This window comes from Sander lucioperca, chromosome 5 (assembly GCF_008315115.2).
Source record: "Sander lucioperca isolate FBNREF2018 chromosome 5, SLUC_FBN_1.2, whole genome shotgun sequence".
Classification (NCBI taxonomy): Eukaryota; Metazoa; Chordata; class Actinopteri; order Perciformes; family Percidae; genus Sander; species Sander lucioperca.
Genome location: NC_050177.1, coordinates 27,279,751 through 27,291,479, shown reverse-complemented (window position 1 = coordinate 27,291,479; position 11,729 = coordinate 27,279,751). Strand labels below are relative to the sequence as shown.

General features: G+C 40.7%; 3 protein-coding genes and 1 long non-coding RNA gene across 4 annotated transcripts; all 4 read left to right on the top strand.

The window, feature by feature from the left end:
* The first annotated feature begins 1,936 nt into the window (after positions 1-1,936).
* On the top strand, positions 1,937-3,028 carry LOC116057891 (olfactory receptor 11A1-like). Its single transcript, XM_031310477.2, has one exon. The coding sequence runs from the start codon at positions 1,993-1,995 to the stop codon at positions 2,938-2,940; it is 948 nt and encodes a 315-aa protein (XP_031166337.1). The 5' UTR covers positions 1,937-1,992; the 3' UTR covers positions 2,941-3,028.
* Positions 3,029-5,010: 1,982 nt separating this feature from the next.
* LOC118495163 lies at positions 5,011-11,272 on the top strand. Its single transcript, XR_004897489.1, has 2 exons — positions 5,011-5,040; positions 11,205-11,272. It is a non-coding gene; the product is annotated as an uncharacterized LOC118495163 (long non-coding RNA).
* LOC116057883 (olfactory receptor 11A1-like) lies at positions 5,051-6,095 on the top strand. Its single transcript, XM_031310467.2, has one exon. It carries the CDS (start codon positions 5,051-5,053, stop codon positions 5,963-5,965), a length of 915 nt encoding a protein of 304 aa, XP_031166327.1. The 3' UTR covers positions 5,966-6,095.
* LOC116057895 (olfactory receptor 11H6-like) lies at positions 9,166-10,284 on the top strand. Its single transcript, XM_031310480.2, has one exon. The coding sequence runs from the start codon at positions 9,352-9,354 to the stop codon at positions 10,282-10,284; it is 933 nt and encodes a 310-aa protein (XP_031166340.1). The 5' UTR covers positions 9,166-9,351.
* Positions 11,273-11,729: the final 457 nt, after the last annotated feature.

Below are 11,729 nucleotides of genomic sequence, written 5' to 3'. Positions count from 1 at the left end.
GCAAGAGCAGTGATTGACACACAGTTAGACACCCCCCCTGGCCCTGATTGGTGAATCTGAACAGGGAGCGGTGGATTTTTGCAAATCACACTACAGGCTGTAGGTTGTGCCAGAGGAGCCATATTTTTTTTTTAAATTACCTGCCTTATGTAGTTCTACTCGAATATAGGGTCAGTTTCAGCAAATATGATGGAAAGTCAGTTTTATAAGGCTTACCTACTGCACCTTTAAGCCTAGGCTTAACTACGCCTGGTCTTAGAGATGCGCGATGTGAATGACAACGGAACTATGGCTTTTTGCCTAGCAACGTGCATTGCTAGGATACATTGTAAACGATGTTCCTCTGTTTTGTAAAGTTGTAGCCGTTTCGATGGAGGATCAAAGAAAAAGAAAAGGCAATTTCACCGACATTGAGATAAGAAAATTGATAGAGCTGTACAGTCAGAACAGACATACATTGACTGCCAAGCAGTCCAACATTATAACAAACAAAAAGAAACAAACATGGAGACAGATAACAGAGGCGATTGCTCTGACTCAGGTAGACTTCGTACAGAGAGCGATGTATGAAAAAAGTGGAAAGACCTCGTGAGCAGAGCGAAGAAAGACCAGTCCTCAAATAAAACAACCAACTGACGTTGGTCCTCCCCCTAAAACGTCAGTTTATAGTGACAAAACTGTGGATATATTTGGAGAGGACTCCCAGGCTTTTACTGGTTTAGTCGGTGTGTAGAAATGTGCTTAGATTTTGACTGTACGCCCGTTATTGACTAGGCGTAAGAATTACGCCCGGTCTTAGCGAGAAGAGAGCTTAAGCCAAGATGGTGCGACTGGCGTAACTATTAGGTTGGACTTAGAACGCTGAGTTAAAACCTACTTAGCTTAAGACCAGGCGTAAGCCCTGTTGGTGCAACAGGCTCCTTGCCGGGCATCTCTGACTCTGTGTAACTCAAGGCCTGATCTAGGTGTTTGGTTCCAGTAATGGCCCTGTGCATACTGGTATATGGTACTCTATTGTATATTTAGTTGTTTTTGTACACTCTTCTCTAGCTCAAGCTCACCATGCAAAAGCCTTTGCCCGTGCCTGCCATTTGGGGAGCAATACATTTCCTGAATCGATTCTGATTCAAAAGGTCCTAATTTGATAACATTTCCGATTTGATATCAATGAGGTAGGAGTATAGCCGACATAAGGTGACTGTGAGCCGGGTAAAGGGCACCGTAAGGGTTACAGGTGAATGTCCTGTGGTGACGACAGTTAAGACACCAAAACAAATAGTTTGTGGTTTTGGTTAAAACACTGGTCCCCTTAAGTAGTACTCTCGGGACACAAACACCTATTTCCTGGGTGAAAGTTTTGTGTTTTTCACCTCAATTTCTCCCGGCCCATAACGTTACGCCGTTATTTATCCATGGTGAAAGGTCGATTTCTGGATTTTAGTAATTGATATCAGCTCACTCACAAAAGATCGATTTTAATTGGAGAATTGCTTAATTTAACCCAGCCATATTTCAGAGCCGGAGCTATGCCTAGGTGATCCCAACTCTATCAATGTAGTTCCACTTCCCCCACTAACTCTGGCTCCTTACCAGAGAGGTGACATTGCACCTCCCTTGAACCAGATTTTGTTTTCTGGGGTAAGCACACCCGGGCCCCCATGTTCGCCTGTTACCTGGCGAACCAGCCCCCTTGGGTTGGTGACTTTTGGAGGGGTCACTGAATATGTCAAATAATAAGATGATATGGGCCCTGATGATAAAGTTGGACTGGCCTGTTGGTTTCTACTGTTCTGAAAAGGTATAAAGCAGCAGATGTTTCTGCAGCTGACAGAAGTGACTGTAGCACTCTGCAGTACAACAGGTGACAAACACTGAACTGTGTGTGATGTGTTCATGTGTCATTTACAGATAGAAACTGAAGGGCGATGGAGTGAATGTTTTCAGGTTTTTAATCATTTGTGCTCAGTTGTATTAAGTATTTCGACTTGAAGAATGTTAAATTCAACTTTATCATATTTCATTCTTGGAGCTTACGTGTATGTAGGAACTTTGAGATATTTTTATTTCATAATAACTGCAATGTTATACATTCTAATTGTTATTACCAACACATTTCTGATTGTGGTTATCTGTATGAACAGAAGCTTACATGAACCTATGTACCTTTTTCTGTGCAGCCTGTTTGTAAATGAACTGTATGGTAGTACAGGGTTGTTTCCATTCCTTCTGGTTCAGATCCTCTCTGACATTCACACTGTTTCTGCTCCCTTCTGTTTCCTGCAGATTTTCTGTTTGTACTCTTATGGCAGTGTAGAGTTTACTAACTTAGCCGTCATGTCTTATGACAGATATCTTGCTATCTGTTATCCTCTACAATATAACACTCGTATGACAACTAACAAGGCAGTTATCTTAATTATGGTGATATGGTTGTACTCTTTTGTGAAATTCTTGATTACTTTATCCTTAAACATCCATTTGACTCTCTGTGGAAACACTATAAACAGTTTGTATTGTCATAACTACCTTGTTGCTAAGTTGGCCTGTTCCGACGTCAAAGTGAATAACATTTATGGTCTTTTTGGTATTGTTCTTACCATCTTAGTCCCTCTGCTTCCAATCCTTTTCTCTTACATGAAGATCCTTAAAGTTTGTTTTTCTGGATCTAAACAGACGAGACAGAAAGCTGTCAGTACCTGCACACCTCACCTCACTTCACTCTTAAACTTTTCTTTTGGCTGCTGCTTTGAAATACTTCAGAGTAGATTTGATATGACCAGTGTACCCAGTGTGTTTCGCATAATTTTTTCACTGTATTTTCTCATCATACAGCCACTTTTGAATCCTGTCATGTATGGATTGCAAATGTCCAAAATACGCAATACATGTAAACATGTTCTCTGTTATATGATGTTTGCTTGTCGCAGAGATACTATGTAGATATAATAACAACATATCAGTAATTTATTATTGACAAGGCTTTCTAACTAACAAAAGTGAAATACATGAATTGTTTAATATTCTACCTTATTTGTCCCTTTGCTTTCAATCTTTTTTTAAAAAGCCTTTGCCCTTGCCTGCCATTTGGGGAGCAATACATTTCCTCAAAGGTCCTAATTTGATACCATTTCTGATTTGATATCAATGAGGTAGGAGTTTAGCCAACAAAAGCTGACTGTGAGCTGGGTAAAGGGCACCGTGAGGGTTACAGGTGACTGTCCTGCGGCAACGACAGTTTAGACACAAAAACAAATAGTTTGTGGTTTTGGTTAAAACAGTAGTACTCCCATGGCACAAACACCTATTTCCTGGGTGAAAGTTTTGTGTTTTTCCTTTTAACTTCTCCCGGCCCATCACATTATGCCTTTATTTATCCATGGTGAAAAGTCGATTTCTGGATTTTATTAATTTATATCAGATCACTCAAAGAAAGGTTGATTTTAATTGAAGAGTTGCTTAATTTAACACAGCCATATTTCAGAGTCAGAGCTATGCCTAGGTGAGCCCAACTATAGCCGCTTTCCGACTGGAGGGATTTTTGCAGTTCCTAGAACATAAAATTCCTAGAGCCCTTTTTTTCTCGTGTTCCGACTGGACCAATTTGGGAATTTTTAAGTTACTCTGGCTGCAGTTCCTGTAACTCTTTCAGCTCCTACTTCAGGGCAGGGTCTTTTTGCTGTTCCCTTTTCAGCATAGGGACCTAGGTCAACGAGGGTCGGGTTTCCGGTACAGACAGAACAACGGGACAATTTTAACAGTTTTCGCCATCTTATTCATCCCTAAATTCACTTCTGACAACGTTTTAGGCCAGAAATGAACTGTTTAGATTTCGAATATAGGCAGTCTTGCGAAAATGTATGCTGAAATGACAATTTGCTTCAAAGTTTTCGGAGGTGAGAAGCACCATGAAGTGAGGCGACAGCCAGCAGGCGCCTGCCGGGGCCGCTAGCTCGTCGCTCGGCCAGTCACGCTCAGAGACCTCGCTGTAAGCTGGAGGTCTCTCAGACTGCTCTCACACACACACACATACACACGCACACACACCCCGCTGTAAGCTGGAGATCTCTCAGACCGGTCTCGTAAATAAGAGGCTTTTATTTCGCCGTTGACTGTCTGTTTAAATATCACAACACATGTTCATCATAAGATTAACAGGAACCTGTGGTTAACTGTCTTTTCGGAGTTAAATTCCAAAAGCGTGCCCTGCGGGCTTGACAACCTCGCTGTCCAGCCGTCACACACACACACACACACACACACACACACACACACACACACACACACACACAGCGCAGCAGGCAGAGGCGGGGGAGAGAGAGATACCCGTTTCTCTTCGGGAGACTTGTTTGAATTATGACAAATATGCTATATACATTAGATTTAGTTCATACTTTTTTTGACGTATTTTTCTGATTTTAACGCTATAAAGACCGTTGCCGTGCTTACATCTCTCCCTTACCCCTCCTATAGTCCCTATGGCCACTTGGCCAGTGCGAATGCAAATGGAAAAAACGGTTTTGGGGGAGAGTAGTTAGTAGAACTGCTTAGAAGTGGACTTTTCCTATAACTACGTTCCTGTAACTACTTGGTCGGAAAGCGGCTTATATCAATGTAGTTCCACTTCCCCCACTAACTCTGGCTCCTTACCAGAGAGGTGACATTGCACCTCCCTTGAACCAGATTTTGTTTTCTGGGGTAAGCACACCCGGGCCCCCATGTTCGCCTGTTACCTGGCGAACCGGCCCCCTTGGGTTGGTGACTTTTGGAGGGGTCTCTAAATGTGTCCATCAATAGGATGGTATGGGCCCTGATGATAAAGTAGGACTGGCCTGTTGGTTTCTACTGTTCTGAAAAGCTATAAAGCAGCAGATGTTTCTGCAGCTGACAGAAGTGACTGTAGCACTCTGCAGTACAACAGGTAACAAACACTGAACTGTGTGTGATGTGTTCATGTGTCATTTACAGATAGAAACTGAAGGGCGATGGAGTGAATGTTTTCAGGTTTTTAATCATTTGTGCTCAGTTGTATTAAGTATTTTCGTCTTGAAGAATGTTAAATTCAACTTCATATTTCATTCTTGGAGCTTTTGTGGACGTAGGAACTTTGAGATATTTTTATTTCATAATAACTGCCATGTTATACATTCTAATTGTTATTACCAACACATCTCTGATTGTTGTTATCTGTATGAACAGGAGCTTACATGAACCTATGTACCTTTTTCTGTGCAGCCTGTTTGTAAATGAACTGTATGGTAGTACAGGGTTGTTTCCATTCCTTCTGGTTCAGATCCTCTCTGACATTCACACTGTTTCTGCTTCTCTCTGTTTCCTGCAGATTTTCTGTTTGTATACATATGCAAATGTTGAGTTTTGTAACTTAGCCATCATGTCTTATGACAGATACCTTGCTATCTGTTATCCTCTACAATATCACACTCGTATGACAACTAACAAGGTGTTAACCTTTATTGTGGTAATATGGTTATACTCTTTTGTGAAATGCTTAATTACTTTATCCTTAAACATCCGTTTGACAATGTGTGGAAACGTCATAAACAGTTTGGTTTGCAGAAACTACCTAATTGTTATGTTGGCTTGCTCTGATATTCAAGTGAATAACATCAATGGATTGATTGGTGTTGTTCTCTCCATTTTTGTCCCTCTGCTTCCAATCTGTTTCTCTTACATGAAAATCCTCAAAATTTGTTTTTCTAGTTCCAAACAGACCAGAAAAAAAGCTGTCAGCACCTGCACACCTCACCTTGCTTCCCTGCTAAACTTTTCCTTTGGGTGTTTATTTGAAATAATTCAGAGTAGATTTGATATGACCAGTGTACCCAGTGTGCTGCTTATCATTCTGTCACTGTATTTTGTCATCATACAGCCACTTTTGAATCCTGTCATGTATGGAATGCAAATGTCCAAAATACGAAATACATGTAAAAAATCTCTTCTGTTGTAAAATGTTGACTTGTCACAGAGATAAGATGTTGACATAAATGAATTCAATATGTCAATTGTTTTTAATATCTTGCATTGAAATGTTTGCTCATTTTAGAAAAAAACTTCAAAATGTAAGCATTCCTGACACTGTCTTACTATCACTAGATAATTATGCAATGTAGTGTATTGAGAGAAGAAAATCCCGTGACCTGAACTGACATACAGGTAAGCCCAACTATCGTATATTTACAGTAGTTGTTATTGGCAACATTAATTTCTAGCACAGGTACTGAACCATCGTAGACTTCAGATGTCATTTGTGTAGCAGCGCAAGAATGGCACAAGGGCTCCAATTATTGTTTGATGAATAGGACACCATATTGTGAAATCCTCTGTTAAAAGCATATCAAGTTCAAGGTTTTTGTCATATGCACAGTAAGGAAACACCTTTCCCTGTACAATGAAATTTGTCCTTTGCTATCCACAGAAGACACACGAACAATGTAACTGACTCAGCTGTTTGTCAGCTGTTTCTGAGCCCATAAAAATGGAGACATTTGAAAACACTGCTGACCCTGTTTTTGTTTGAAAACTCCTGGGTTGCTTTGTAGTCTTGACCAACCTGTTCTCACGACGAACTCGTAAAATACGGACGTTTGGGCAGTGGCTGTCAGCGTCAGATACCATGTAAAAAGCGCCCTTCAGCATGTGTGTAGAACGCACCGAGGAGAGCAGCAGCTACACGGCGTCTGAAGATGACGTAGCATTAAGAGCAAACATTTTTTTATTTTTTTATTTGGAGTTTCAAAAAATTTGGAATCAGGCAGCCGTCTCCTGTGCCTTCGCCGTGTGGAAAGCAGCAAACCGGCAAATGTCAGCAACATTTTTGTTATTAAACGTCGCCAAGGTAACGTGATCTCATGAAGTGCTGTCCCAATCCCATTTATACCTATCTGAGCCCATGTGGCCTCACACACTCACTCACTTAGCACCTGAGATCAATTTGTCTGGACAGGCACAAACAGAGACTTTTGGAAACGACGAAACACGTTAATCAGTCTTATCGTTTAGGTACGCTTACATATGTACCTAATAAAGCTGATAAATCCCAGCTCTTCCATCTCCAGAGGATTTTGTGATACTGCACTTTTGAATATGGTTCGACATTCGGCATGGCAAGATAGCCTGTGGCCACCATGCAGGTCTCTCTTGAGAATGAGACCGGAGAATGTAACGTCTCTTTTAGCACAATGAAAACTATCAATAACATCGCTGTTTTTACCATGTTTCTGTGAAATATCTTGATGTTGCAGTAATCCATTTATCCATCTGCAGGAAGGAGGCTCAGACTGCAGTCGTCTGAAGTAAAAGACCGTCAGAAAATATATTTTACAAAGTACTTAAGTTTTCAATTTGAATAAATAACTATACATTATACAACATTTTGGGGGCTTGGTGGCAAATGTGGGCAGTACGTTAAAATATTTATCTATCTCTGGGCACCCTTTGGTCAGTTAGACATTTAGTCAGTTAGACATTTAGTTTTGTTTGAATTCATGTTAAAGTGTTCCCTGTGTTTAAAACAGCAACTGTAGCAGAGTGTCACAGTGAGTGTGTAAGACCTGGTGCACACTGACTTCTTCCAGGCATTACCAGTTCCCCCTCACTACACATTTAGATATCCTGGGTCACTGATTTGATGTTAGGATTTCTAGAGTCGGTCATTGATCTTTGGCCATAAAATGTGCATGTACCAACTACCCTTGTGATTTGCCCTATGCTCGAATGTGGTGTTCAATATGGAGAATGTGACTTACACAGAGGGTATTAGCGAAAGCCCCTCAGTTTCAGATTCATTCGCTTTCTTTTCAGTGAAGTGCATGGGCAGAGAGGTGACCAATAGTTTTTTTGGGGAAAATCCAACACTGTGGCAGTCATCCAGGTCCTTGAGAGAATACCTGCACTTTCCAGGCATCTCTGACTCTGTGTAACTCAAGGCCCTATCCAGAAAATTGGTTCAAGAAATGCCCTGTGTATAAGGGTGAGCCCAACTATTGTATATTTAGTTGATACTGTCAACATTCGCTGCTCTTGCCTGCCAATTTGGGGAGCCATAAACCAAACCTTTATGCCCATTTTTGTGGGTCATCAGCCCACTGGGCAATGACCTCACTTGGCGCTAAGCCTGAATAGATCTCAACACTGATCACCCACTTTTCACTTCCTGGCGCTATTTTGAAGAGGCATCGTCACTATGTCTGGACCTTAACGATTCCGATTTGGTTTTAAGAAATGCAAACAAGGCCAACGATTGGGACCAAAAACACATTATGAAAATGTTTACTGAGGTAATAAATCAAGTGAGAAGAAGGGTCATTTTTCTCATAGACTTCTATAGAGTCTGACATCTTTTTGGAGCTAGTAGAATCAGCCCCTCCTGGAAATTAGATAGAATGCAGCTTTAAGTTAAGGTAGTTATGCATTGGCATTACTTCTAGGCACGGAAGTTGCTGCTTGGACTTAATACCAGGTTACTGTACATGACTTCCTGCTTTGCTCTCGCCATAACTACTACGGCACAAGAGGGCAGCAGTGGCTTCCAATAAATGTAAATGGGTTGTAATTTCTTCTTGTACAAATGACCTATGGGGTTGTTTTTCGGAGGACAGTCGCGGTTTTAACGGTCCTTTTAACGGTCCTATTTCTTCAACTGTCTTATTTACATGTTTTTCTAATATTTTGTGAATGACATTAAATTGCAGCTTTTTGTATAAAAGTTCTATACATAGAAAAACATTACTTTATTATTCAAATTGACAAATTATATTCATTTATCAAAAATAGTTGCCGGTCAATTTTAGGTTGATTGACTGACTAATAACTACAGTAGAGTATATGTCACTGGGGAAAAAGAATCAATTCATGTTTGCTTATTTAAGTTTTGTTTTACTGACCAATGTTTTTTAATATGGTCAGAGTAGAAGTTCAGACGTCAGTTAGATGTGTCCCGTGGTAATGAGGCCAGACTGCTGATGTTCACATCCTCTGACTTGAAGAGTTTAAAAGAAGCAGACGCAGAGTTTCCTCTCAGTTGCCAACCAGTCACAGCAAATGAATGTAAGGATTCATGCAATGTCAAGAACTGTGTTCTGTCATTTCTAACCTAAACATTATATTGCCTTTGAATAAGGTAAATGGTAAGTTTGAAGAGTCTGTGTTTTTGTAAGAATTGATGTCTTTACTGTTTGCAGGCTGAATACTGCTTGTGTGTTAATGCAATAAGTCCAGGATAAGCATACATTTAACATTTAAAATAATTTGATTTCTGCTAACCTCCTACAAAATGTAACATTGTCAACTGTTCATCCTGTGCAAACTTGAAAGGTTGTGTTGTGACCCAAACGGATGATCATGATAAACTCTACACAGGTTTCATATTTCACTTTTGGTGCATACTTTGATATTGGGCTCTTTAAATACTTATTTTTCACAATTATTATGTGTTTTTATACTGTAATAGTTTGTGCTAATCTTTTGCTGATTGTGGTTATCTGTAAGAACAGAAGCTTACATGAACCTATGTATCTTTTTCTGTGCAGCCTGTTTGTAAATGAACTGTTTGGTAGTACAACGATGTTACCATTCCTTCTGGTTCAGATCCTCTCTGACATTCACACTGTTTCTGCTTCTCTTTGTTTCCTGCAGATTTATTGTGTGTTTGCATATGGAACTATAGAAATTATTAATTTATCCATCATGTCTTATGACAGATATCTTGCTATCTGTTATCCTCTGCAATATAACACAAGTATGACATCTAACAAGGTTGCCGTGCTTATTGCTCTAACATGGTTATTCCCATTGATTGAAGTTGCTGTCACAATATCTTTGAGTTCCTCTTTACAGCTGTGTGGGAACATCATTAACAAAGTTTACTGTGATAACTACTCTATTGTCAAACTGGCCTGCTCTGTCGCCACAGTGAACAACATTTATGGACTCTTTATCACTTGTCTTGTAGTCTTTGGTCCTCTCATTTTAATCCTTCACACCTACATGATGATCCTTAAAGTTTGTTTTTCTGGTTCTAAACAGACCAGACAGAAAGCTGTCAGTACCTGCACACCTCACCTCGCTTCTCTGATTAACTTTTTCTTTGGTTCTTTCTTTGAAATATTACAGAGCAGGTTTGATATGAGCAGTTTACCTGTTATGTTGCGCATTTTTTTGTCATTATACTTTCTTACCTGCCAACCAATCTTTAACCCTTTAATGTATGGACTGCAAATGTCTAAAATACGTAGCTTATGTAAAAGTCTTGTCTTCGGTAAAATGTAAAGTAATGTTAAAGATGTGTTTAATGTCCACTTACTTTAGAACTTTATTTAACATAATATGTATTCCTTAAATCGTCTAGTTTGATATGATACCAATATGTTCATACTAGCTTTGAAACGGAGAGCCATCTCAGGATTTTATGAACAAATATTGTACCATTCAAATGAACATCGAATTTAATTGGAAAATCAATTTATTAAACCCAGCCCTAATAACAAAGGTGAAGAAAGTCTTGGTGCCTGTTATATAATGTGTATGTCAACTAAAGTGTCCCCTTTATAAATATATAATAATTATAAAATGTGCATGTACCAACTACCCCTCTGAATTGCCATATACTCCTATACGGTGCTCCTTATGGACAACATGACTAACAAAGTGGTCTAATAGCACAAAACAAAAGCATAACAGTTTCAGATGCAGTCAGTTTCCTTTCAGTGACATGCAGGGGCATAGAGGTGACCAACTTGTTCTCCGTGGGGAAAATCCAACACCACGGCAGTCATCCAGGCCTGTATACTTGCACTTTCCAGGCATCTCTGACTGTGTAACTCAAGGCCCTAATTTGGTTCCAGAAATGGCCCTGTGCACACAGATGAGCCCAACTATTATATATTGAGTTGTTATGGTCAACATTCTTCTCTAGCTCTAGCTCAACATACTAAGGCCTCTGACCTTGCCTGCCATTTGAGGAGCAATAAACCAAACCTTTATGCTCATTCTTGTGGGTCAACAGCCCACTGGGCAATGACCTCACTTGGTTTTTTGTGCTGAGCCTGAATAGAGCTCAACACTGCCTGTGGTAGACTTAGGTGCATGTATTTAGCAGGGGGCTAAATGCCTGAATAGAGCTCAACACTGACTGCCCATTTTTCACTTCCCGAGACTATTTCAAAGAACCATCGTCACTGTGTCCGGAGCTTCAAGGTATAGTGGAGGATTTTCCCGAATTTTAGAAAAGAACCGCCCTCTCCACTTTTTGAAAAAATGCACATGCGCAACACTCTACCTGCTCCCGAGTGGGAACGCCTATTAAACGTGTGCACGAGAGAGCAACCACGAGCCTAGTTCTCCTCGTGCACGCTCTGTTTACAAGTTGCTGTCGGCATGGCTCATACAAGCCTACTTTCCAAAAGAAGATTTGCACTTTTTCCACTATGTCAGACTCGCCACCGGTCCAGTCTTGTGGGATCCGATATTGACTACGAGCCCGTGCCCTGTTCATCCCGACCAAGATCCAGGAGGGGGGGGTGCGCCTAGAGGCCGAGGGGGACGAGGTCGGGGCGGGGGCGCAAGAGCCAGCACCAGCCGAGAGCGAGGGGAAGGCGGCTGTGAGATTGGGGGAGGCAGCGGTCAGGCACGACGGCCTTACGTAAAAATATCACCAGAATGATTGACAACTAGGAGGACCAATAGTTTTGATGATCCACCCGGAAAAAGAAAAT